Source organism: Danio aesculapii, chromosome 19, assembly GCF_903798145.1.
Source record: "Danio aesculapii chromosome 19, fDanAes4.1, whole genome shotgun sequence".
In the NCBI taxonomy this organism is placed as follows: domain Eukaryota; kingdom Metazoa; phylum Chordata; class Actinopteri; order Cypriniformes; family Danionidae; genus Danio; species Danio aesculapii.
The window spans coordinates 19,889,620-19,916,221 of NC_079453.1; the positions used below are offsets into that span (position 1 = coordinate 19,889,620).

Consider the following 26,602-nt stretch of genomic DNA (forward strand, 5'->3'; position numbering starts at 1 on the left):
TACTAACAGCTAACTTGTAAGGATTTGGAACATGGCCTAAAGATAAAGAAGAGTTGATAACGTTAAGAAGAGGTTCTCCTATAACAGGTAGCAATTCTTTCAGTAACTTTGTTGGAATTGGGTCCAACATACACGTAGCTGGTTTAGAACTATTTATAATTTTATCTAGCTCTTCCTATTCTATGATTTTGAATGACTGTAGGTTATTTAGATTCAGTGGAAAGTTTAGTGGATCTGAAGTATAAGGCTATGCAGAAAGTTTAATATCTCCTATTTTCTGTCTAAAGCCTTCTATTTTATCACTGAAAAAATACCTGAAGTTATCAGTACTAATTTGCAGTGGAACATTTTGTTCCAAAGATGACCGATTATTTGTTAATTTAGCTATGGTGTTAAATAAGAATCTAGGATTGTTATGATTATTTTCTATCAGTTTGCGGAGGTGCTCAGCCCTGGCAGATTTAAAAGCCCTCCTATAGCTGGACATACTGTCTTTGTAAGCAATTCTAAAAACTTCTAAATTTTTTTCTATTCTTATTTTTTCTATTATCTTATTTTTTTCTATTCTTATAATTTTTTTCTATTCTTTCTAAGTTTTTTTCCATTTACGTTCCAGGGCACGGGTTGCTGTTTTGAGAGCGCAGGTATGACTAATATACCATGGTTTAGTTTTATTCTCTCTAGCCTTTTTTAGTTTGATGGGTGCCACAGTATTTAGATTGCTAGTAAAGATGGCATCCATACTGCTGGTTACTACATCAAGGTCATTTGCGTTTGCGGGTACATTTCGAAATAGAGAAAGATCAGGTTATTTATATAAATTGAAGTTATTTATAAATTCATCTTTGGTGGATGGAACAATAGTTCTACTAGGGCGATATATTGGAGCGGATCTGCTAATTTCAGGTAAACACAGGTTATATAGTAAGAGGTAGTGGTCTGTAATATCATCACCTTGTTGTATAATGTCTACATCAATGACCTCAATTCCATAAGACAGAATTCGATCTAATGTATGCTTTAAGCGATTATCTTAAAGGAATAGTTCACACAAAATTGAAAATTCCCCAAATATTCACTCACTCTCAAGCCATCCTCACTGTATAAGACTTTTTTTCTGTCAGATGAACACAGTTGGTGTAGTTTCACATTTTATCCTGAATTTTCTATGTTGTATAATGGTGTCTTTGGACTGTGGGGGAAACCAGAACACCCGGAGGAAACCCACGCAAATACAGGGAGAACAACTCCACACAGAAACGGCAACTGATCCAGCCAAGGCTCGAACCAGCGACCTTCTTGCTGTGAGGTGACAGCACTACCTACTGCACCACTGCGTCGCCATAGAAATATTTAACATTTTGAAATTGTAAACTCCAAACAATGAGTTCATGACTGATGTATATGAAGTATGACATCAGTTGAGCATAATGTCCTATCGGCCACTGCCATTTGTCTATATACTGTATAACGCACAGTACTGTGCAACGTAAATGAAATACATCTCTCTACGTTTAGGCTAAAACACTGCTTTATTTATTATTTTATTTATTCAATGATTTATTTATATGTATGTTTGTACTTTCATTTCAGTTGTCTTTTATTTCTTTCATTTTATTTTCCAAAATGAAGGTTATTCACTTAAGCTTCATTTCACTTAACACATTTACAATGATAATAAAGCTTGTTAACAAGTTTTTATTGATTAATGAAGGAATTATAATGCTTTGTTTCATTATTTCATCTTCATTTACATGTAGCAGAGTATTCACAGCTACTATATATTTCTATTCGTTCGCATCCTGTCCCTTTGTACCCCTCTGCAGCATAGTCTCAAACTGCGGTTGTACCTAAAAACACGTTCTTACTCCTTTAGTGCGGCGGCGGTACCACTCGCAGCGGTAATGCTCTTTTTAAAGTGTCACCCACTGTATCTCCCATTTTACCATAATACCATGGTGCAATTACTGGTACTACAGTAAATCATGAAAATTTTGTGGAATAGCCTACTAACTATTCTCTTCATGGCACAGTATTTCCCCTGTTTACCAATGCTATTGAAAACATCAGCACTGCTTCATCTGATTTAAAACTGAATCACAGAGACATCTGTGGTCTTTGCTACATTCAAGCTTATTTCATTGATGGGTGTGAATTGTGCAAATGGAAAAACAGCCTAGGTGGCACAAACAAGCAGTGCAGTTTAGTTTATTCTGGAAGCATGTAACGAACATTTATCGAAGTGTGTTATCGTTTTGTAAAGAGAAGTTTATGTTGTGATAATTATAAGTAGTGTTTTATTGCTATCAGTTTTACTTTATTATGTCTAGCACACTCACATGACGTTGCATTTTGTCAGCAGCATTTCAAAGATTTGATAAACTCACTGCTCTGGATTGAATAACATTTTAAGGAATTCATTTCTTACTTTCAATGTTCTGATCTATGCAAATTCTTTTAGCCATTAAAAAAATAATAAGTGGGTGGTGTTTTTATCTTTATAGGCTGGTTGCAGGAATGGGCAAAATTAAAATGTACATTGAAATGTATTTTAAAATAAAATACCAAATACTTCAGTTTTAGAAGTATTGTAGGTATTGCCACTATATGACTTATTTTTATGTTGTTTATCTTTTATGATTTTTATCAGCAATCCCTCTAAAACTACTATTGTTTGTGCAGTACACTCACTCTTCCTAGAGTTCTTTAACTGCAGAGTCTCAGTTGAACCCCTTAGCAAACACTAGTACACCATCTTTAGGTGTTATGTGTGTTGCATAATTTCCATCCATACTTCAAGCAATTCTTCAATAAAAAATTAATTTCTCAATCCCAAACCTAGGCAAACAACTGTGAAAGCATCAATCTGAAGCCGCATTTTTATGATGTCATCATATAGACTTCTTGCAAAGTATTTTACAGTATTTTAAAATACAAAAATACCAGACATTAAAGTATTTTGATACGAAATATTAAGTCATTGTCATAAACCCTATTAAATAGAAATTGCAAAATATTATTTTGCATTTAAAATACTTGTATCATAAATACTGCCCATCCCTGGCTGGTTGTTTACACACAGTGTGGACACAAATCAGTATTTATTTCAGACACCAGAAAGAGTGAAGTCTGCATACATTTTTTTGTTATTTACTCATAGTTATCTATTCCAAACCTGCTTCTTTATTCTGCTGAACACAAAAGAAGCTGAAGAATGCTGATAAGTGGACATTTTTACTTCTTCAATACATTTTAACAACTTTTATGTTCAGTAGAATAAAGAAACTCATATGACTTACAGTGCATCCGGAAAGTATTCATAGCGCTTCTTTTTCCACATTTTTTTTATGCTACAGCCTTATTCCAAAATGGGTTAAATTAATTTATTTCCTCATTTGTTGCAAATTTATTAAAAATAAAAACCCTGGAAAATCACATGTACATAAGTATTCACAGCCTTTGCCGTGAAGCTCTAAATTGAGCTCAAGTACATTCTGTTTCCACTGATCGTTCTTGAGATGTTTCAGCAGCTTAATCAGAGTTCACCTGTGGTAAATTCAGTTGATTGGATATGATTTAAAAAGGCATACACCTGTCTATATAAGGTCCCAGGGTTGATAGTGCATGTCAAAGCACAAACCAAGCATGAAGATAAAGGAATTGTCTGTAGACTTTCGAGACAGGATTAATTCAAGGCACAAGGCTGGGTAAGGTTACAGAAAAATTTCTGCTGCTCTGAAAGTTCCAATGTGAACAGTGGCCTCCATCATCCACTGAAGATGTTTGGAACCACCAGGACTCTTCCTAGAGCTGGCCGGCCATCTAAGCTGAGTGATCGGGGGAGAACCTTAGTCAGGGAGGTGATCAAAACCCTAAGCTCCAGCGTTCTTCTGTGGAGAGAGGAGAACCTTACAGAAGGACAACCATCTGTGCAGCAATCCACCAATCAAGCCTGTATGGTAGAGTGGCCAGAGGGAAGCCATTCCCTGTCTGAAATTTGGCAAAAGGCATCTTAAGGACTCTCAGACCATAGGAAACAAAATTCTCTGGTCTGATGAGACTAAAATTGAACACTTTGGAGTGAATACCAGGCGTTACCTTTGGAGAAAACCAGGCGCCGCTCATCACCAGGCTAATACCATCCCTACAGTAAAGCATGGTGGTGGCAGCATCATGTTGTGAGGATGGATCGCCAATATGTTAATGGAGTGGCTTCACAACAACTCTGTGAATGTCCTCGAGTGGCCCAGCCAGAGCCCATACCTAAATCCTATTGAACATCTCTGGAGAGATCTGAAAATGACCTTGAGAGGTACTGCAGAGAGGAATGGCCAAAAATTCCCAAAGACTGGTGTGCCAAGTTTGTGGCATCGTATTCAAAAAGACTTGAGGCTGTAATTGCTGCCAAAGGTGCATCAACAAAGTATTGAGCAATAGTTGTGAATACTTATGTACATGTGATTTTCAGGTTTTTTATTTTTAATAAATTTGCAACTATTTAAAAAAATCTTTTTTCACATTGTCATTATGGGGTATTGTGTGTAGAATTTTGAGGAAATAAATTAATTTAATTCATTTTGGAATAAGGCTGTAACATAAAAAAATGTGGAAAAAGTGAAGCACTATGAATACTTTCTGGATGCACTGTATGAATTGCTACTCTCTTTCTTTACTTTCACCCCCTTGTATTCAATCACTTTTCCTTTCGCTCTATCGTTCTTTCTTTCTCCATGCCGTTCTTTACTTTGCCATTTAAACCTTTTCTATTTTTCCACTGTTGTTTCTCTGTCATGGTTCCTTTTTTCATTTCTCTCTGGGTCTGACCTCCCAACTCGTACGTTGGTATAAATAAGCGCCCAACTTTTGTTTTGCCTATGTGAGCAGAACACGTCTCAGTAAAGTCGTTCAGCACCAAATGTCTGTCTCCTAGACACGTGAAAGCTTCTCATAAATGCCAGCTTTTAATAATGCTTGTGCGTGTTTGTCTAGAGATTCAGGGACGAGGCTTGCGAGCTGTCCTTCGAGAAACATTTACAAGGCAACGTTGCTGTATCCATTTATGATGCATGGATGCTATTAATCTGTTTTGACACGATGACGGGGTAAAACAATAAAACAAGTCAGAATGCAAAATAAAAAATTATCCAGGCAGGAAATTAGTTATGTAATGAAATCAAAACACAGCCTTTCTTATCAAGATCTGCTGAAGACATACAGACTCACAGGATTTAAAGTCGGCATGAAATTATAACGTACTCGTCTTATTTGTAAATGTATATTATAACCAGGGTGACAATGGAGTGAGGATCCATGTGCAGCTTTATTTAGAAAGCTTTAGAAAATGGTCAATCACAGGAAAAAACGGGTAAATACTGTGAAATCTAAAAGTGTAGACGAGGTCACAGGCAATAAAGTCGATACTGGTGGCAACAAAATAGTGATGTGATGTTGTGCACCGAGGCTTCGAAGCATGTATCAACAAAATTATACATCTTGCAGTATGCCGGAGCTTGATTCATTTTGCCATAATCACGTGATCAGTGACGTCCGAAGCTGTATTTTCACCTATAGCCACGTGACTGCTTCAAATTATGATTCAAATGTTTAAACACCCTTGTGAGTTAGAAAAGTGTAAAGCAAGAGATTAGGCATCGATTACATACATTTCTACTGTTTCAAAGCACTGCACCAGTCCCACGCACCAGTAAAACAATTAAAATGCAATAGTAATTTATAGTAAAAAGCTTTTAGACTATACTAAAGTGTATTAGTATATTATTTTCAACAATTTTTTAAAGAAGGCCATTGCATATTGTAGTATAGTATGTAATGGAGGCCAGCTAATGAGTGCAGTCCTCCTCCTCCTTAGAGCATTTGCCTCCCACGCAGGAATCGCCAATTCGATCCCCGCTCGGAACAATTGGGTGGGTGTAAGACCAGTTGGAATACGATAAACAAATATTTTTGAATACCTTGGATTTTACTACAGTCATCTGTGGTGTAATGTAACATACCTTATATGTAAAAACTACAGTAATTGAGTAATTTGTTTATATTACTATTATTGTATTACTACATGAATGTACTGGTCAGTTTTGAAGGTTTGACATTTTTGCAACACAGTGCTTTTTCACACATTAACCAGCAGAGGTCCTCATCGAGTTCTGATTTGAAAAGTTTTGAGCAACGAACCTTTTTTCCGATACAATTGAGTCGAATGGTTCACTGGTTCACAAAGCTTCATTTTACCATCACTACAACTAAGCGAAAACAAGGACAGGGTTAAGGAACGTGGAAAGACTAGATACAGGAAACGCTTGGTAATGTTACAAGTATCAACCAACAAGACTCAGCAAAGTGTGTGGAATGTGAGCTGAATAAATAGTCCACGTTATCTTAACCTAAAGTCTTAGATTAGCTACCAGCTGTGTGTGTGTGTAATCATCTGAGTTCCGGAAACAGGTGTGTTTGAGGTGCATGACAGGATTTGTAGTTCATAATGTGACAGAATTGTAGTCCGGGTGATGGTGCATGTTTACCAGCAATCTGCAAGTCTGGACCACTGGTGGTCGTGAAATTTAGAGTAGTGCTTGTTATAAACGTGTCTACGCACTTCATTATTTTGTACAAATTCATAATGTTTGATCAAATTCTATAACCCTATTTCCTCGCCCTTGAAACATTCTTCTTTATTTCTGGTCACATGGAAGGCTTTTGTTTTTTTACCAATATTCCTTCTTTTTCTTAGCAACGCCAATCTTTCAATGATCCAAACGGTTCCCAAAGGATTTCAGGACTATTGGATGCGCACTATGATATGTGAAAAAAGACAATATTAACTTCTGTTTTATGTCAACTTTAAGATAAAAGACATACGGTCCAACAAAGCTTTTAATAGTTAGTTAAAAAATTTAATAATAATTTACATATTAAACTAAGTACATAAATATATTCTCAAGCATTAAACAAAAAAGCTCAAAGTTAAAAGTACACACATGTATGTGTATTAAATTGGTCAAAAGTGAAACTTGACATTTTTCTTGTGTTTCTATTTTTAATAAATGCGAATTCATTCATTAATTTTCCTTCAGCTTATGCCTCATTCACACTTGTAGCGACGTTGAAGCTGCCTGTCGCTCTGGGTGGCGACCTGCTTCAAACGCAGGTCTGTGTAAGTCTATACAGCACAAATACAACCTCTGAGCGAGCTAAGGATCACATGAGCTCTACTCGTGCTCCTATTGGCTGTCGCTCAGGAAAGTTGCTCTTTATTTGTATAAAGTTGAAGGATTCTCTCCTTTGTCGCATCACTCGACACGACCACCTGGTCGCTGTTGCTCGTGTAGATGGGGGTCACCGGAAGAAATTAACGGTCGCTTATCACTTTGCCACTGCTAGTCGCTTGTAGTGTGAATGAGGCTTTAGTCCCATTATTTATCAGGGGTTGTCACTGTGGAATGAACCGCCAACTTATCCAGCATATGTTTTATGCAGCGGATGCCCTTCCAGCTGCAACCCAGTACTGGGAAACACCCATACACTATTATATTTACACACATACACTAATGCTTAAAATGCTTAAAAACTTTTTTTGGAATGCGTGGCGGTTCATTCTGCTGTGGCAACCCCTGACAAATAAGAGATTAAGCTGAAGGAAAATGAATGAATGAAATTCCAGTGATAATAAATATTAGTGGACTAATTTTTATCTTTTTTTTTTTATTAATCTTTGTGTTTGGAACAGACAGCAACTTCATTCTGGCCAATGCACAAGTGTCCAAAGGCTTCCCGATTGTGTACTGCTCGGATGGATTCTGTGAACTCACTGGATTTGCCCGAACTGAGGTCATGCAACAGAGCTGCGCATGCAAGTTTCTGTTTGGACCGGAGACCAGCGAGCACATCATTCTTCATGTGGACGCGGCACTCGAGGAACGGAGCGAGCTCAAGGAGGAGATAATGTTCTACAAAAAGAGTGGTAAGAAAAAATATCATATTAAGGCATTTTTAACTAATGATGCAACGCTTGCTTTACGTGTGTGGGAATATAAATTTATATTATCTATATATATATATAACTGGTGTGACAGACCTTAAAATGTCTTGGTTTCCTGAGCCCTGACTGTCTCCAAAGTAATGCAAATTATCAGTTTCACAGCATGGCTGTGTCTATTGTTTTCTCTTTTCGGTCAACTGGTCAAACGGGACTGGTCTCCAGAACATCATTTTGCACACTGTTTTCTGCTTTTGTCTTCGAGTGAAACTTTCAGGACGAAGAAACCCCTTTTATATGGTCAGTAGCTGGACAGGTTTCTAATATGTTGTCATCCACTCTGCAGACGTACATGCTGATAAGATCAGGCCTGAAAGGCAGTTTACCCTGCCGATGACAACACTTCATTTGCATGCTTTGTTTTAGAATGTATAAGAACCTAGTGCTTGCTGTACAGTTGAGAGTTTTCTTTCGATGACGCCACAGCCACACTGAGTTCTTCTTATTAAAGGATTCTGCTTTGAAGACAACCAAAAGTTCTCCCTGTTTTTTTGGGCTCTTCTTAGAATTTCACAACAGTTTGGTGCCGTGAACCAGACTAGAGAAGTTCACTACACATGCTAAAACAGAACAGTTACTGCATTTTAGGGTGTTTGACTTTTATGGTGTGTGATGTTGAGTATATTTCATCACTTTAAAACTTTTATTAGCAGGATTTTCCACTGTGGAGGTAGACCATAATACATGGAAAGCTGGTCTGATCCATCACTAGCAATAGGACATGGAGGTATTACAGCACACCTATACCGAGTGAAATCTCCAGCCATTGTCAGAAGCAGATGGTTTTATTGGTTGGTTGGCCAAAAAGCACCAGAGAGACTCTAAAGGTGGATTACAAGCTGAAGTCGAGCAGGTGTGCAGTTTTATTTGTGGAATTTACGAGGAGATTGGGACTGATGTAATACTAGACCACACTCTCAATCTTAAAAATGCTAATTTTTAGAATTTATTTTAGTATATCTCAGTTTGCAGTAGTTCTTTTTTGCTGCCAGACGAACACAGTTGGAGTAGTTTTAAGTATCATTTTATTCAATGGGCTTTAATGGCAAATATAGAGATTAGAGACAAGTCAAAATACACTCACCGGACACTTAATTAGGTACACCTGTCCAACTGCTTGTTAACACAAATTTCTAATCAGCCAATCACATGGCAGCAACTTAATGCATATAGGCATGTAGACATGATCAAGACGATCTGCTGCAGTTCAAACCGAGCATCAGAATAGGGAAGAAAGGTGATTTAAGTGACATTGAACATGGCATGGTTGTTGGTGTCAGACGGGTATGTCTGAATATTTCAGTAACTGCTGATCTACTGGCATTTTCACGCACAACCATCTCTAGGGTTTACAGAGAATGGTCCGAAAAAGAGAAAAAATCCAGGGAGCGGCAGTTCTATTCAATTTATTTAAATTCAATTAAATTCACCTTTATTTGTATAGCACTTTTACAATGTAGATTGTGTCAAAGCTGCTTCACATAAAAGGTAATAGTAAATTGGAACAGTGTAGTTCGGTTTTCAGTGTTTAAGTTCAGTTCAGTTTAGCTCAGTCAGTTCAGTGTGGTTTAAAAATCACTACTGAGAGTCCAAACACTGAAGAGCAAATCCAACGATGCGCAGCTCTACAGATCCCAAACCATGCAAGCCAGTGGCGACAGCGGAGAGGGAAAAAACTTCACTAGTTGGCGAAAGTGAAGAAAAAAAAACCTTGAGAGAAACCAAACTCAGTTGGGCATGACCAATTTAATTTCTCCGCTGGCCAAACGTCTTGTGCAGAGCTGCAGTCTCAGCGGGAGAGGCTGGACGCTAGCCTCAGCGAAGACTCGTCTGTCCCTGGAGCGTCACAGGAATCAGTCTCATGTTCTCCACTCCTCCATGACCACCACAGTAGCTGCTCAGGATACGGTCAGGATATGGAAACCTTTGGATCATCTCGTTGTTGGTCTTGGATCGAATCAGTGACTCTGCATAGTCTGAGGGCCTCGGGAAGAGTATCACTAGGTGGAAATGGAGAATAAAGAGAATAATTAGCGTAGCTGCTGTTCATAGTGTATATAAAGATGCAGAAACCTGTATGGAAACCCGCTAAGTGGTGCACTGAGTGTATGCCATACTAAACAGATAGGTCTTTAATCTAGGTTTGAATTGGGAGAGTGTGTCTGAGCCTCGGACATTATCAGGAAGGCTATTCCAGAGTTTAGGAGCTATAAATGAGAAGGCTCGACCTCCTTTACTCGACTTTGCTATTCTAGGTACTACCAGAAGCCCTGAGTTTTGAGATCTTAAAGAGCGAGTTGGATTGTAGCGAGACAGAAGGTTTGTTAGATAAACAGAAGGCAGATTATTTAAAGCTTTGTAGGTAAAACAATATTTTAAATTCAATACAAAACTTATCATGCAGCCAGTGTAGGGAGGATAAAATTGAGGTGATGTGATAAAATTTTCTAGACCTGGGAAGAACTCTGGCAGCTGCATTTTGTACTAATTGAAGTTTGCTAATAGAGGATGTCGGGCAGCCAGCAAACAGAGCGTTACAGTAGTCCAGCCTAGAAGTCATAAAAGCATGGACTAGCTTTTCTGCATCTGAGATGGATAGCATACTTCGTAACTTAGCGATATTTCTCAGATGAAAGAAAGCAGTTTTTGTGACATGGGATATATGATTTTCAAAAGTTAAGTTGCTAATATGACACCCAGATCTTTAATAGTAGAGCTAACGCTAACTTTGTATCCCTCCAATTGTAGGTCGAGTTGTGAGATCTGCTGTGTACAGGATTTAGGCCCAATAAGTAATAATTCTGTTTTGTCTGAGTTTTAGAGAAGAAAACTGTTGGTCATCCAATGTTTAACATCTTTAATACACTCAGTTAGCTTAGACAATTTAGACATCTCGTCAGGTTTAGTTGAAATATATAATTGAGTATCATCTGCATAGCAGTGAAAGCTGATCCCATGTCTTCTAATAATGTCTCCCAGGGGTACCATGTATATTGTAAACAGCAAAGGGCCTAAAACTGATCCTTGAGGCACCCCATACTTTACTGGGCTGATTTGTGAAAGCTGTCCATTAATATTCACAAACTGGTAATGGTCAGTTAAGTATGACTTAAACCATTGTAGAGCCTGTCCCTGGACACCTGTAGAATTTAAGCGATTTGTGAGGATACCGTGTCAATGGTGTCAAATGCCGCACTAAGATCGAGTAAAACTAATAGCGAGATGGACCCTTGGTCAGCAGCTAAGAGTAAATCGTTGGTTATTTTCACTAATGCAGTTTCTGTACTGTGATGAGCCCTGAAACCTGACTGAAACACTTCAAAAACATTGTTCGTCTGCAGAAAGGAGCATAATTGGGCAGAAACAACTTTTTCTAGCATTTTACACATAAATGGAAGACTTAAAATATGCCTATAATTAGCTAAGTTGCTGGGGTCTAGTTGTGGTTTCTTAATAATAGGCTTAATAACAGCTAACTTGTAAGGATTTGGAACATGGCCTAAAGATAAATAAGAGTTGATAACGTTAAGAAGAGGTTCTCCTATAACAGGAATTGGATCCAACATACACGTAGCTGGTTTAGAACTATTTATAATTTTATCTAGCTCTTCCTGTACTATGATTTTGAATGACTGTAGGTTATTTTGATTCGGTGGGATGTTTACTGGATCTGAAGTATAAGGCGATGCATAAAGTTTAATATCTCCTGTTTTCTGTCTAAAGCCTTCTATTTTATCACTGAAAAAATTCATCAAGTTATCAGTACTAATTTGCGGTGGACAAATTTTTTTTCAAAGATGACCGATTATTTGTTAATTTAGCGATGGTGTTAAATAAGAATCTAGGATTGTTATGATTATTTTCTATCAGTTTGCGGAGGTGCTCAGCTCTGGCAGATTTTAGAGCCCTCCTATAGCTGGACATACTGTCTTTGTACGCAACTCTAAAAACTTCTAAATTAGTTTTTTTTCATTTACGTTCCAGGGCACGGGTTGCTGTTTTGAGAGCGCGGGTATGACTATTATATCATGGTGTAGTTTTATTCTCTCTAGCCTTTTATAGTTTGATGGGTGCCACAGTATTTAGAGTGCTAGTAAAGATGGCATCCATACTGCTGGTTACTACAACAAGGTCATTTGCGTTTGCGGGTGCTTTTCGAAATAGAGAAAGATCAGGTAAGTTATTTATAAATTCATCTTTGGTGGATGGAACAATAGTTCTACTAGGGCGATATATCGGAGCGGATCTGCTAATTTCAGGTAAACACAGCTTATATATAGAACGAGGTAGTGGTCTGTAATATCATCACTTTGTGGTATAATGTCTACATCGATGACTTCAATTCCATAAGACTTAGATCTAGTGTATGCTTTAAGCAATGGGTTGGACCAATAACGTTTTGCTTTTATCCCTATAGTGAATGTAGTAAATCCATAATGTGTCATTAGTGTCATCTATGTGGATGTTATAATCTCCTACAATTAGTATTTTATCAGTTTTAACTAGTAAGTCAGAGATAAAATTTGCTTCATTTACACTAATATAGTCATTTTGTTTTAGCCAGGTTTCAGTGAGACGATGTGCATTACGATTGTTATCTGTTATTTTATATTCTGTTATATATATATCTGTTATATTATTTCATTGATGATAAGTGCTTTAGGTGCTAGTGACCTGATGTTTAGGAGACCAAGCTTTATGAAGTTTGTATATTGTGTCTGTCGACACAAATGTCTTGTTGATGCCAGAGGTCAGAGGAGAATGACCAGACTGGTTTGAGCTGATGTCATAAAAGTGTGAATCATCTCAAACTGGCTTCTTGAACATGACAATGCGTTCACTGTACTCAAATGGCCTCCACAGTCACTAGATCTCAATCCAATAGAGCACCTTTGGGATGTGCTGGAATGGGAGATTGCACATATCATCATGTGCAGCCAACAATTCTGCAATGATGATATCGTGTCAATATTAGGCAGGGGCCGGTATAAGATTCTGATGGTATAATATCTGGATAAAAATATCACAGTATTGATTACTGCTCTAAAATATGTTCTTTTTAAATGTACTAGTAAGGTGTACCTAATAAAGAGGCCGGTGAGTGAAGATGTCTTTCACACATAACTCGATCATTTACTAAGAAATTCCAAAACACTGTTTATCTATTGTTATGTTATTTTTTGTTAATACTACAATATACTATAATATAACTCCAGCCAAAAGCATGTACATAGTTTTTGCTAGTTCACACCCATGGTCATTGAAAGGTTTTTTAGTTACAGAGGATAGAGAAAAAATTGTTATGACTATCCCTAAAAATATTCACTTTTGCCAATACCTGATCCTCTAACACTACGTCCTATATCTAAACCTATCTAGTTGAATATTCTTTGTTTGCTTTTTGTTTATATTATAATAATGAAATAAAAACCTTATATACCCTATGCTTTACTTTCTGAGACATCTCACATTAACATACATATTGTCTATATAGTTACTATTTTGGTGATTTGACTTGCTCCTATTGTCATCATTTTAAATCGCATTAAATTATAGTGTATGCTAAATAAATGAAATGAAATAAAACTTGATATTTAAAGTGGGTTTGTTGTGCACAACATGGATATTACCTCCATTTGACCATTTACCATTGCAGCAATTTTAACTTTTATGAAAATGGTAACATTTGGTCCTCATTACCTCTAATAAATCTATGTTACACTAAGCACAAAAAGTAATTTCTCTCAGGACAAAAAAGGTCCCCATTGAAACCAATTAAAACGGCAGTGTTTCATCCCAGTGCCATTAAGACAAAATGTCATACGTTCTTTGTGAACAGGTTTCCATTTTTGTTAGAAAGACTTATAATATTTTGTTTAAAAATACAGCTTTGGACTGGGAAGAAAGACAAAATGGGAAAATATATTATATTATATTATATTATATTATATTATATTATATTATATTATATTATATTATATTATATTATATTATATTATATTATATTATATTATTTTTTTATGTGTTAGGTTTTTAGATATCAAACAGTGCTTTGGCATTTTACCAATTCGCTCTACCGTTTTGCTCTTGCTCATTCTCCTCTCCCCCTTTGTTCTATATTGAATGGAACATCTCCAGCGCACTTGTTCTAGAGAGCGTTATTATTTCATCCCCTTTTTCTTCTCCATAATGGTGAGGCTTTTTTCGTGAGGAAATGAGAGATTTGACAAAGACTTCTCCAGCTGTGAGCAATCAGATGGAATTCCCCTGGAGGCTTCCAGTAACGGCTACTGGTGGAGAGAGGAACACACGCACACACATACAACTAAGCACACATATAAATGCCCTGTCGCACACCCACACCGCTCAATAGAGACAGACAAACAAGCATTCACACACATACATACATAGAAATTGGATGCCATAATGATGCTGCTCTTTTTGGATGTGCTGGTCTGTTTTTGTTTCCGTTCTTTTCTCTCTTTAAATAGACTGGAAGAAATATTTTTGCCAAGTAAGCTAAAAATGCTTCCTGTGGCAGCATTTAAATTAACTGGTCTCATTCAGTGCAAAAATACTGTTTAATTTCAGTGATTTGACAGCCTGCTTTACTTCTAGTCTGACATTTTTTCTACATGTGACAGGATATCCAGTTAACAGAGAATTAGATACATTTCTATTAAAGAGCCCCTATTATGGGTTTTTGAAAATGACCTTCCATGCAGTTTGTAACAGCATTAAGTTAAGTGAAATATCCAGCTTAAATCTGAAAGTGCACCGTCTTTAAAACTATTGATTCATCTATAAAAGAGGCGACACATATTCGTTCAAATGAATTGCAAGGGTAACGAGTCTTTAGTTGTGTCAGCGTTATGTTGATATGGAACTCAAGCCCCGCCTATTTGTTGCGCGCACAGAAAACTGGGAGAATTGAAACCCTTGGCCCCAGCCACAAACACTGCAGAAAAAAAAAAACTGTAGCAGATCCTGGTTGAACCATGTTGCGAAGACACTGTGCTCTAAAGTGTGAGGGGAAAGTTTGTGTTATTTTCTCTACTTAAAGGTGAGGCTGTGAAGAGTCAGTGGTTGAAGTTTATTTTTGGAAAAATACCTCAGCATTATAGCCTTGTGCTGTGTTCCCGTAATTTTTTCTGATGAGTGCTTCAGCAATCTACATGCTTACAACAGGGGATTCATTAACTGTTTGTTAAAGGGCACCTTTTTACCTTTTTTATGATTTAATAACAATATTATGGTTCTTATGAGTGTGCCAGTTTAGGTTCAGTTTAAAACACAATTCAGATTTTTTATTATAATGTGTTAAAAAGTGTCATGTTGGGGGCGTGTCCACAGCTCGCTGATTTAGGATGGTGTTTCTTCACATGTAAATTAGTTTGGGCTTCCCGCCCAACGTAACAATGGGGCGGGGCCATGAGCTCACCCGCTCTGTGTTTGCAACAGAGGCAGACTGAGAGGAGCAGGAGTCAGTCGTACATGTACGACTCGGACACAGACCAAGCAAAGAGTACAAAATCATTTGTGTCTTTGTACAGTTTTACAGTCAACTGTGTGCTAGTTTCAAGTGCCGAGCTTGTACACAGAAACTAATAACCACGCACACTGACTTAACTTTGAGGCACCGGATGCGCCGCTCGAAGTCGTAACACGGCACACCAGACACTCTCTGTGGCACGGCAGAAACATGAAGTGTCCCGAATCATCGAATTCATTTTTGAATTCTAAACATAGGTTTCTATCAGGGTACACACAACGGCGCTTCAAATCTGCAGCAGTCCGTGGCGCCTAGCCGTCGACTTGAGTGTACCCTGATAGAAACCTATGTTTAGAATTCTAAAACGCATGCTAGTTAAGATCACAGGGAGCTTCTGGGATCGCGAGAAATGCAAACGGCTAAAGTATAAGGTAGACTCAATGAGAAGTAAACATGTTTGCAAACCTACCTAAAGATACAACCAATAATTCCGATTAGAGCGATAATGTGAAGAATATTCATCTTGTGTTGAGCCCAATGAGCCTTGCATCTAAAAATAGAGCTAGGGTGTTCCTTTAGTGATATCGCTTCGACTCACGCTGAAAATGGCGGACGTGAATCAATAAATTGAGGATATGATGACGCGCCTGTCACTCAATATTGGTGGGCGGGGGGACCGCACTCCTACGTAAAGTTGCGGTCGGTTTGAAAACTGCTCCAATTGGTCCACCGTTTTTTATGTTGTTAAATTGAAAAAAGCACTGGGTGTGCTTATTTCACCCCAATATTCATGCACATATGTCTGTCCAAACTGCTTGAAAAGTAGATTTTTTACCATAGGTGCCTTTTAAATATATATCAACAAGACAGGACAAGCGCAAAGCAACCGGGAATAAAAGGTCTGTTCAGTTTGCTAGGATCATCAATCATCATCACACGTGATCAAGAGTGAGTTTTACAACTTTAAAATGTTTTAAAACAGTGCATGTGTGTAATGAATTATAGCGATTCACTTCAGATTCATGTCACATATGCGTGCAAAACGAGTGCAAAGCTTAACGCGCTGTCTCTCTCTCTGTGTGTGTGTCTGCGCTGTGTGTGTGTGTCTGCGCTATGTGTGTGTGCGTCTGCGCTATGTGTGCATGTGTGTGCGTCTGCGCTATGTGTGTGTGTGTGTGTCTGCGCTATGTGTGTGTGTGTGTGTCTGCGCTGTGTGTGTGTGTCCTCGCTGTGTGTGTGCGTGAACTTTGTAATGACATTGTGTGTGACTCATTGTTGCAAGTCCACAAAAAAATGCATCAAATACTGATTGTTAAAGTTCTTACTGTAGTATTTCTCACAAACGTTACGTGAGATCTGCTTCCTGAGGCATCCGAGGGTGGCGATTGAGGCATGTTGCTGACAGGCACGTGGGAACGGTGGGCGGGGAGGACTAGCCTTAAAGGCCCAGTGCAAAAAAACAGCAACAACATTTTCCCAGATAAAATACAGACACTTCAAACAGCTATAATAAATAATCTGATGTTTTGAGCTGAAACTTTACAGACACATTCTGGGGAAACAAAAGACTTAAATATGAAATATTAAATATGAAAAAAAGGGTACCCTATGTGCCCTTTAAAGGAAGAATCAGAAAAGACTTTTGATGTATGGGACTTTGTCAGAGCCTGACAGGAACTTTACAGTACATAGTTTATGGATCAGTTTCTTTCTCCATTTCACAAGTGTAAGTAACTTAAGTGTGAATGGCTGCCTCCTTGTTTTCTCTAGCTTGCAAAATGTGTATTTAATTGTGTTTTATTACTTGTTACCGCTTGTTCTGTATCTGGTTAACTTTTTATATTTTCATATCATGTCTAAAACCATGTTGAAAACGTGACACGTGGCACTTTGTTTACGGATTTAAATGGGTTTGTGAGCTCGCGATCCACTACCGTTTGTTGTTGCTATGGCCACCGTCAGCTGTTCCTACACACGTGCAGCAGTTAAGTTTCAAAATAGTTCAGCTTTTGCCGCTATGTGGATTAATACTGAATGCGTGTCATGGTAAGGAATAGAGCAATATGCTGGTGTTAAACTGCATTGCTTTAATGCACTCCTGCATTGGGCTCACACATACACTCTGCACTCTAACTTCTTCAATATTGTTGATAAACCGAGGTGGGCATTTCTCTCTGTCTCATGCTGATCGCAGTCGACCAATCGCAATAGACTGGGTCATTGGACTTATCAGCGCAGATTAGCATCGTGCTAAGGAGGGGTTTGGGAACAAATGAATCGTTGAACGAATCATATGGGAGTCTCTGGGATAAATAGATAAAAATAAATGCATATTATAAGACAATGAAACCTTGCATGCATATCAGCCTGTTGTTGGAGTGCCGCAAAACCAAAATATCACCTTTTATAATGCATAATAGGGGCTCTTTAAAATAAAAATGCTTTTGTTCCCTGGTTTAAGGATGTTATGCAGATGCAAATGTTCAGTAAAGCAATAACATTCGTAAAAATAATTTGCATTCTGATTTCAATTTGATTACAATTTCATAGGTAAAATTTAATAGGTTTATTACAGTTATTTCATAGGTAAAACCATGCATAACCACTGCCAAAATATGGCACACTTACTGTTATTCAGTTTAATCCAATTCAAGTTTATTTGCATAGTGCTTTTCACAATAATTATGCTGTTCATAATGTGTTTGAACAAGAGATATTAGTGTCAATGTGAAAATGAAGTGCTATAAATGAAAAGAAGTGCTATATGAACAAACCTAAAGAAACAGAAAACATAGAAGTATTTCTAACAAAGTGCCTGGTGCATAGAGTGAGGAAGAGTGTTTCCTACAGGTGGTTTGTCAAACCCACTCGCCTGCATGGAGCACACTTACGCATTCTACACTTATGTTATGCAATGTGCATATGCTTTACTAAAAAGATAAGTCTTTAATCTAAAAGGTGTGTCTGAGCCTCGATTACCTCTACAGGTCTAAAATGGATTACCAGGAAGGCTAATCCAGATTTTAGGAGCCATATATGAGAAAGCTCGACCTCCTTTAGTGGACTTTGCTATTCTGGGTACTACCTGAGTTTTGTGATCTTAAAAAGCGGGCTGGATTGTAGCTAGACAGAAGGTTGGTTCCATAATCAGGAACTAAAGAATTTAAAGCCTTATAGGTAAGGCTTTAATAATTATGGAACTTAAAAAAATAACAACTAGCCTTGTGACTAGATATTTCATGGCACAGTATTTTCATTTTTGCCTCAGAGAACCTCACTGCTGTTTCATCTGGTTTCAAACTACTGTATATGGCTACTGTAAAGGCATTGTTCAGATGTTGTTTTTCAAGCCATTTGTCTGGTATTCTACAGCCCTGTATTACAAAAGTACCTTTATAGTTTTATCAGCCAACCCTTTCATGCAGTATTCGTTAAGGGTGTAATGATATATCGTAATATTGAAAATCATGAAATAAAAATCTGTCCTTTTGTATTGCTGATGTAAATGAAATGCCTCACAATACAAAAGGACAGAATTGTTTTTTACAAGGCACCTTAATGAATTTTTTTAGGTACAATTCACCCAAAAATGTAATTTCCATCTTTATGTTGGCTAATACTTTGCATAATGATATTCCGTGGATGTGAAATTACATGTGAGCTGACATATTTAGAAGTTTGAATGAAGCCTACGTCAATCGTTTCTCTTCATAAGACCTCAGTGCATTGTCAGGAGAAATAACAATAATAGTACTAATACTATAGAATGAAATATTAAGATTAGCATTAAGTTTAGCATTGAGATATGTATGGAATCATGACTTTAGTGTATCACTACACCCCTAGTATTCATGCAGTATTTATGCTATTAGTGATTGTGAGTATAAAGACCAAAGTACATGACAAAACTTTTAGGTCTCATTCAATAATAATTGTGTAGATGATTTGTATTTTTTCACTTATTTAAACATATCATTCATTATTTTATCCTAATCTGCAACACATGTATATGCACACAAATTCTGAAAATCTGCACAAATCAGATTTTTCTACTAATTTTAGGTCAGTGTTTTGATGTAGTGAAACCAGAATATGGAATAGTGTGCAGAGTTTTATTTGAACTCTTCCTCTCATTGTACAGTATCTGGCTTGCAGCAAACTTGCTCATTCTAATGTTATTGAATTTCTAAATGAACACACAAGATTGATCATTTACATAAATCACCTAAACCATCCCCACATAAGGGCTTTGTGCATAACCCGTCTTTTTTATTAAATCTACTGTAGAGACAGAACATTTATTCCAGTTCGACATTATATCTTTTACAAAAATTCCCTCTATAATCACTGAAGCTTCAAAATTAATTTCCTACTTAGTAGGCGTGGGAAGTCTGCATGGTCCAATATTATCACAATACTTGTACAATACAATAATATTTGCAGTTTGAAACATATTCTGCGATATACAGCTTTTAAATAAGTGAAGTTTTACAAACTAATTTCGAGAGAAGCGCATGGTATGATTGATCATAGCTGGCCTTTCATCCATAATCAGCAATAATCCAATCAATCAGATTGATTCAAGCTTACAATAAATAGACTGATTTCACCTTACTGTCTTATCTTCGTTTTGAAAAATCCCCCTTCCACCCCATCTCCTCATTTTCCTCTCTTTACTAGGGGGAGCTCTCAAGACCTACCTGATCTCGGACCCCTTATATGCTTACTTACCAGGCTGGAGCCCTGGGCTCAATTATCGCCGTGCTCAGGGTTTTCTCCAGGTACAGCATGCCAAACCTGCTAACAGCGTCAAGCAATATCTAAGTGTGAACTCTTGAAATATTTTTTATGGGTTTTCAGAAGGACAATAGAATGTATTTACACTTATGTGTAGAGACGTCAATCAAACCCATGTCACGTGAGCACTATAGTGTTTCGTGATGATGCACTACCATAACCACAAGGCTGTTAGCACCATTTTTTTCTGCAATATATCCTGCAATAATTTATTACCTTTTAACAAATTCATATGTACCCCCGTAAAAACACACTGGCAACATCTTTTTAACTAAACAGAAACATTGCTCAGTTTGTGTATTTAAGGTCAATTTTATTGCTGTTGTGACAAATGGGATTGTTAAGCAGACAAACTGACCAGCAGTTTAATGAAAACCTGTTCTAAATGTTGTATTTATCTTTCCGCGATGCCACTGTCTTTATTTTACTAAGTTACTGCATGCTAAAGCTGTGCACACATCTCACCTAAAAAAAACACCATAATTTAGTAGACTGTGAATAAACTCATTCATATCTAGTTATTAATATAATAAATATTGGCAATATACACTCAGCGGCCACTTTATTACACACACCTTACTAGTACCGGGTTGGACCCCCTTTTGCCTTCAGAACTGCCTTAATCCTTTGTGGCATAGATTCAACAAGGGACTGGAAATATTTTGGTCCATATTGACATGATAGCATCATGCAGTTGCAGCAAATTTGTCGGCTGCACATCCATGGTGCGAATCTCCCATTCCACCACATCCCAAAGGTGCTCAATTGGATTGAGTTTTGGTGACTGTGGAGGCGATTTGAGTACTCATTGTCATGTTCAAGAAACCAGTCTGAGATGATTCGTGCTTTATGACATGGCGCATTATCCTGCTGGAAGTAGCCATCAGAAGATGTGTACACTGTGGTCATAAAAGGATGGACATGGTCAGCAACAATACTCAGGTCTTTCTGCTGCTGTAGCCCATCCGCCTCAAGGTTCAATGGGATGTACACTCAGAGATGCTCTTCTGCATACCTCGGTTGTAACGAGTGCTTATTTGAGTTACTGTTGCCTTTCTATCAGCTGGAACCAGTCTGGCCATTCTCCTCTGATCTCTGGCCTTAACAAGGCATTTGCGCCCACAGAACTGCCGCTCACTGGATATTTAATCTTTTTCGGGCCATTCTCTGTAAACCCTAATGATGGTAGTGCGTGAAAATCCCAGTAGATCAGCAGTTTCTGAAATACTCAGACCAGCCCAACTGGCACCAATAACCATGCCACGTTCAAAGTCACTTAAATCACCTTTCTTCCCCATTCTAATGCTTGGTTTGAACTGCAGCAGATTGTCTTGACCATGTCTACATGCCTAAATGCATTGAGTTGCTGCCATGTGATTGACTCATTAGAAATTTGCGTTAACGAGCAGTTGGAGAGGTGTACCTTACAAAGTGGCTAGTGAGTGTAAAGCAATATGGGAGTCCATGTTTCTTTATAGTATTACCTAGCGCTGAATTCGAAGCTTTGATTTGTAGAAGCCTGATTCAACTGCCAGTCTCTCAGTCAAATAATTGCAGGGGTATTATGAAACACATATCATGCCATTTTGGCTCTATATGTCTAATTTCACATTGAACTCTTGGTAAGGGCACTCTTACAGCATTCTCCTCCTTCCCCCTATGTTTCAGCACAAATGTAATGCAGTTCAGTCTTCATAATTAAAGGGAAGGAGGCGGAGGGAACCAGTGAAGCTTTAAAGGGATAGTTCACCCAAAAAATGGAAATATACTAACTGTTTACTCACCCTCAAGTAGTTTTTAACTTTTATGAGTTTCTTTTTTCTGTTGAACACAAAATAACATGCTTTGAAGAAAGCTGAAAGCCTGTAACCATTAACATCCATAGTAAACAAACAAACAAACAAACAAACACTATGGAAGTGAGTGGTTACAGGTTTCACGCTTTCTTCAAAATATATTTTTTTTGTGTTCAGCAAACCACAAATAGTTTTGTAACAAGTGAAAGGAGAGTTGTTTTGAGAATTTCATTTTTGGTAACTAAAACTATAACTAATAACCATCCCTTTATCATTTTTAATATACAGAATAAACAGAAAGCAATAGAGACAATCCTTTACGGACAATTGCTGCCTAAACAAAACTACAACATAAATCTCCCAGGCCGGGTGCTCTCTTTCTCTTGTCTACTGTTGTCGCTCCTCCTTTTATACTTTTAAACCTCCAGAGCTGAGGAGACTCTTAGTTTCCATTGACCTGTACACAGCAGTCTAATCACAACAGACTGAGCTGTCTGACCTGTCAAGCTCACAAAAAGGAGAGCTTTAGAAAAAATAAGACCTCAAAAAATCATTTTAGACCTGTTGAGGAAAGAGGTGATGTAAAGTGTATATTCAAGAAAAGTCAAGTATTTTTGATCTTGGATAAATTTAATCTAAATGTAAAAATCTAAATCTAAGGAGACGTCATTCATTCATTCATTTTCTTTTCCGCTAAGTCCCTTTATTAATCAGGGGTTGACACAGTGGAATGAACTGCCAACTCATCCAGTATATGTTTTACACAGCCTTTGCCCTTTCAGCTGCAACCCATCACTGGAAAACACCCAACACTTTCATTCACACACATACACTACAGAACTGGTCTCAGCTTAGCTTCTCCCAATGCTTTATATATACATATATATGTACATATATTAGTTGAAGTCAGAATTATTAGCCCCCCTTTTGAATTTTTAAATTTTTAAAAATATTTCCAAAATGATGTCTAACAGAGCCAGGAAATTTTCACAGTATGTCTGATAATATTTTTTCTTCTGAAGATTGTATTTTTCGACTAGAATAAAAGCCATTTTTAATTTCTTAAAACTCATTTTAAGGTCAAATTTATAAGAAGTTAAATTATAGAAGTGTCTTGAGAAATATCTAGTAAAATATTATTTACTCTCATTATGGCAAAGATAAAATAAATAAGTTATTAGAAATGAGCTTTTAAAACTATTATGTTTAGAAATGTGTTGAAAAAATCTTTAAAAATCTTTCCGTTAAACAGAAATAAAAATTAAATGGGGGCTAATAATTCAGGGGGGACTAATAATTCTGACTTCACCTGTATATACTTAATTTTTGCAGTCTGATGATATTTGGGTCTCTTACTGTCGCCTTTGGCTTGCTTGGCTGGGGTCAGTAGAGATGCCCTACAGGTGAATCCCATCATTCATTATTTGACATTCTTATTAACCTGAACTGAATCATCAGTGAACTGACTCGAATTAAAAGTCAGCATTTCCCTGGAACAGCTTGAAATACTGGGCTTGTTTCATAGTTATGAAATTTGATGCATGACTGCTTTTTTATTCAAATTGTTTTTTTTTTTTTATGTGTGTGTGGGATTTTGTGGATTAATTCAAAGCTGTGTAAATAATTATATGTACAGTTGAAATCACAATTATAAGCCCCCCTTTGAATATATCCCAAATGATTTTTAACAGAGCAAAGAAATGTTTATAGTATGTCTGATAATATTTTTTTTTTTGGAGAAAATAAAATTTTGGCTAGAATAAAAGCAGTTTTAACCATTTTAAGGACAACATTATTAGCCCCTTTAAGCTATATTTTTTGATAGTCTACAGAACAAACCATTGTTATACAATAAATTGCCTAATTACCCTAACCTGACTAGTTAACCTATCCTTTAATTGTCACTTTAAGCTGTATAGAAGTGTCTTGAAAAATATCTAGTCAAATATTATTTACTGTCATCATAGGAAAGATAAAATAAATCAGTTATTAGAAATGAGTTATTAAAACTATTATATTTAGAAATTTCCGTCTTTCAGAAGAGACTTTAAACCGAGGTCCTGACTCTCTGTGGTCATTAAAAATCCCATGGCAATTATCGTAAAGAGTAGGGGTCTAATCCTGGCCAAATCCCCATCCACTGAATTGGCTCTATCACTGTCTCTCCACTCCCCCTATAGCTGGTGTGTGGTGAGCGCACTGGCGCCGTTGTCCTGTGGCTGCCATGACATCGTGGTGGTGTGGAGAGACCACCTCTCATGATTGTAAAGCGCTTTGGGTGTATGGCCATATACAATAAATGCGCTATATAAATTTACATTACATTACATGACAAATCTTCTCTCCGTTAAATAGAAATTGGGGAAAAAATAAACAGGGGCTTAAAAGTTTAGGGGGTTTAGCAATTCTGACTTCAACTGTAAATGTATACATTTCTATTTATTATATGTATTTAATTGTTTAACAGATTTTATCAATGGTGGCTTGTACATTAAAGGTCCTGTAAAGTACTTGAAATACTCAATTTTATTCAATGTTTGATGTAATCTCAACAGAAACACAAGGAGAGGGCGGGACATAGTGTAGCTCCTCCCCTTTAAAAAAACAGCCAATAGTGTTTTGCTTTATTATCGCTCTACTAGTAAGAGTGATTGAGCTCAAGTGCACTGAATGAAAAGCAAATGAGAACCGTCTTGAATGGGGCAGGGCATGTAATAGAGAGCATTTGGTTGGTTATGGTATGAAGACAAACTATAGTGTGAGGTGACGTGAGTAAAACCATTGATACCTTTAGAGGAAAGTGACAAACTACAAGCTTTACATGTTTATATCAGTTTTATATCTTCTAAATGTGAATTATGTCACTGTTTGGGAGCACAGCACATTAGCTTATAGAGATCCTACAAATGAATAATACTGATTCTGATTGAAACTTTACTTTAATTTCATGGAACCTTTAAGCACACATCAATCATTATTCTCAAATATTCTCATTTCAAAAAGGAGCAAATATTCATAAGAATCAAGAAGTGCTGCCATTGTTAGAAAATAGTTAAAGCCAGAATATTCAAATCAGTTAATGTTTATTTCTGGGTGAGATATTCATTTAGATGTTAAGCCAGATAGCAGTGACTGCACATGAACCTTCGTGTAGTGTGATTGCCCCTGCAAACTACTCTGGAATTATTATTAAGATGTCTGTGTATTAAGATGTAAGATTAAAATGTATGTGTGTATTTGTGTGTTTATGTGTTTCGCATCTCTCAACTCTACTGCAGGTAGTGTGTTCTGGTGTCTGCTGGATATTGTGCCTATTAAGAATGAGAAAGGAGATGTCGTGCTGTTCCTCGCCTCTTTTAAAGACGTCACCGACACCAAAGCCAAATCTATACTTGAGGAGAAAAAAGAAGGTTAGTACATGCTTGGTAGTGTGTGTTTGTGTGTATAAGAAAGTTCTGTAGAAGATATTCATGTTTTTTTTTTTTTTTGCTGAAATAATATTTATTGGTGTTTGTTCATCTAAAAATTTGATAAATCTTATTAAATCATTACATATTACATTTTATTAAATCACTTACTAATTCAGTAATTATTATTTGATCATCATTTCGATCAACCGTTTCAGTTAAATTTTGATATAGTAAGAATTATTTTGAAAAGATTAATTAGTACTGTTACTATTGAATATTTATTAATATTATTAGTATTATAATTTTAAATAGAAGGAAAAAGAGAGTAACATAAAGCATTTTAAATCTTAAATTATAAATAATTATATAAATAAATAAATAATTATGAAAACATTATAGGATTTTTGGACTGACTATGATGTTGTAGTATAATTTTTATCACAACCAATATTTTTTTCTACTGTTCATTAATATTTTGGGTTAAATACCAAATTTAGTTTTATTTGATTTTTCTTAGCCATGTATTTTTAAGATTGAGTTTTTCAGGATATAGTTTTTCATATTTTAATTTTTTTTCCTTGAGCAGCTTATCATTAAAACTTTAATTTTGGATTGATTTTGTGCTGAAATGTTTTCAAGGTATAAATGAAGAGTTTGGTTCCAAAATACTATAACTACTATAAAACTGAATAACTTGAGTAAAAATGTCTTTTCCTTAACAAGAAAATGGCAAGATAATAAAACAACAACAAAGTTGATTTACATTTGACAGCCTCTGAACTTGGTCAATACTAATCTTATATACAGACACAGGACTAGAAATGCCTATAAACAAAATAAATTCATTAGGTGATCCTGTTAAGGCAATAAATAAATGACAATAAAGTTAAATCCTTAACAGTGTTAAAAATGTTTACCAAACATTTATTTAAAATGCCTTAAATGTTTAGTTTACAATACCTATAGTTTTATGTTTTACCAGTTGTTTTGTATTATTGTATTACAGAACTTAATAATTAATGTTTATGAGTTTCTTTAAACATATACTTTTAAA

At 36.6% G+C, this 26,602-nt stretch overlaps 1 protein-coding gene across 1 annotated transcript in view; it reads left to right on the top strand.

The window, feature by feature from the left end:
- The window catches only part of kcnh8 (potassium voltage-gated channel, subfamily H (eag-related), member 8), a 162,944-nt gene that overhangs the window by 44,108 nt on the left and 92,234 nt on the right, over positions 1-26,602 (top strand). The window contains exons 2-3 of the mRNA XM_056480266.1: positions 7,745-7,978; positions 25,417-25,548. Coding sequence (XP_056336241.1) covers positions 7,745-7,978; positions 25,417-25,548 — 366 coding nt within the window. The remainder of the gene's footprint in view (positions 1-7,744; positions 7,979-25,416; positions 25,549-26,602) is intronic.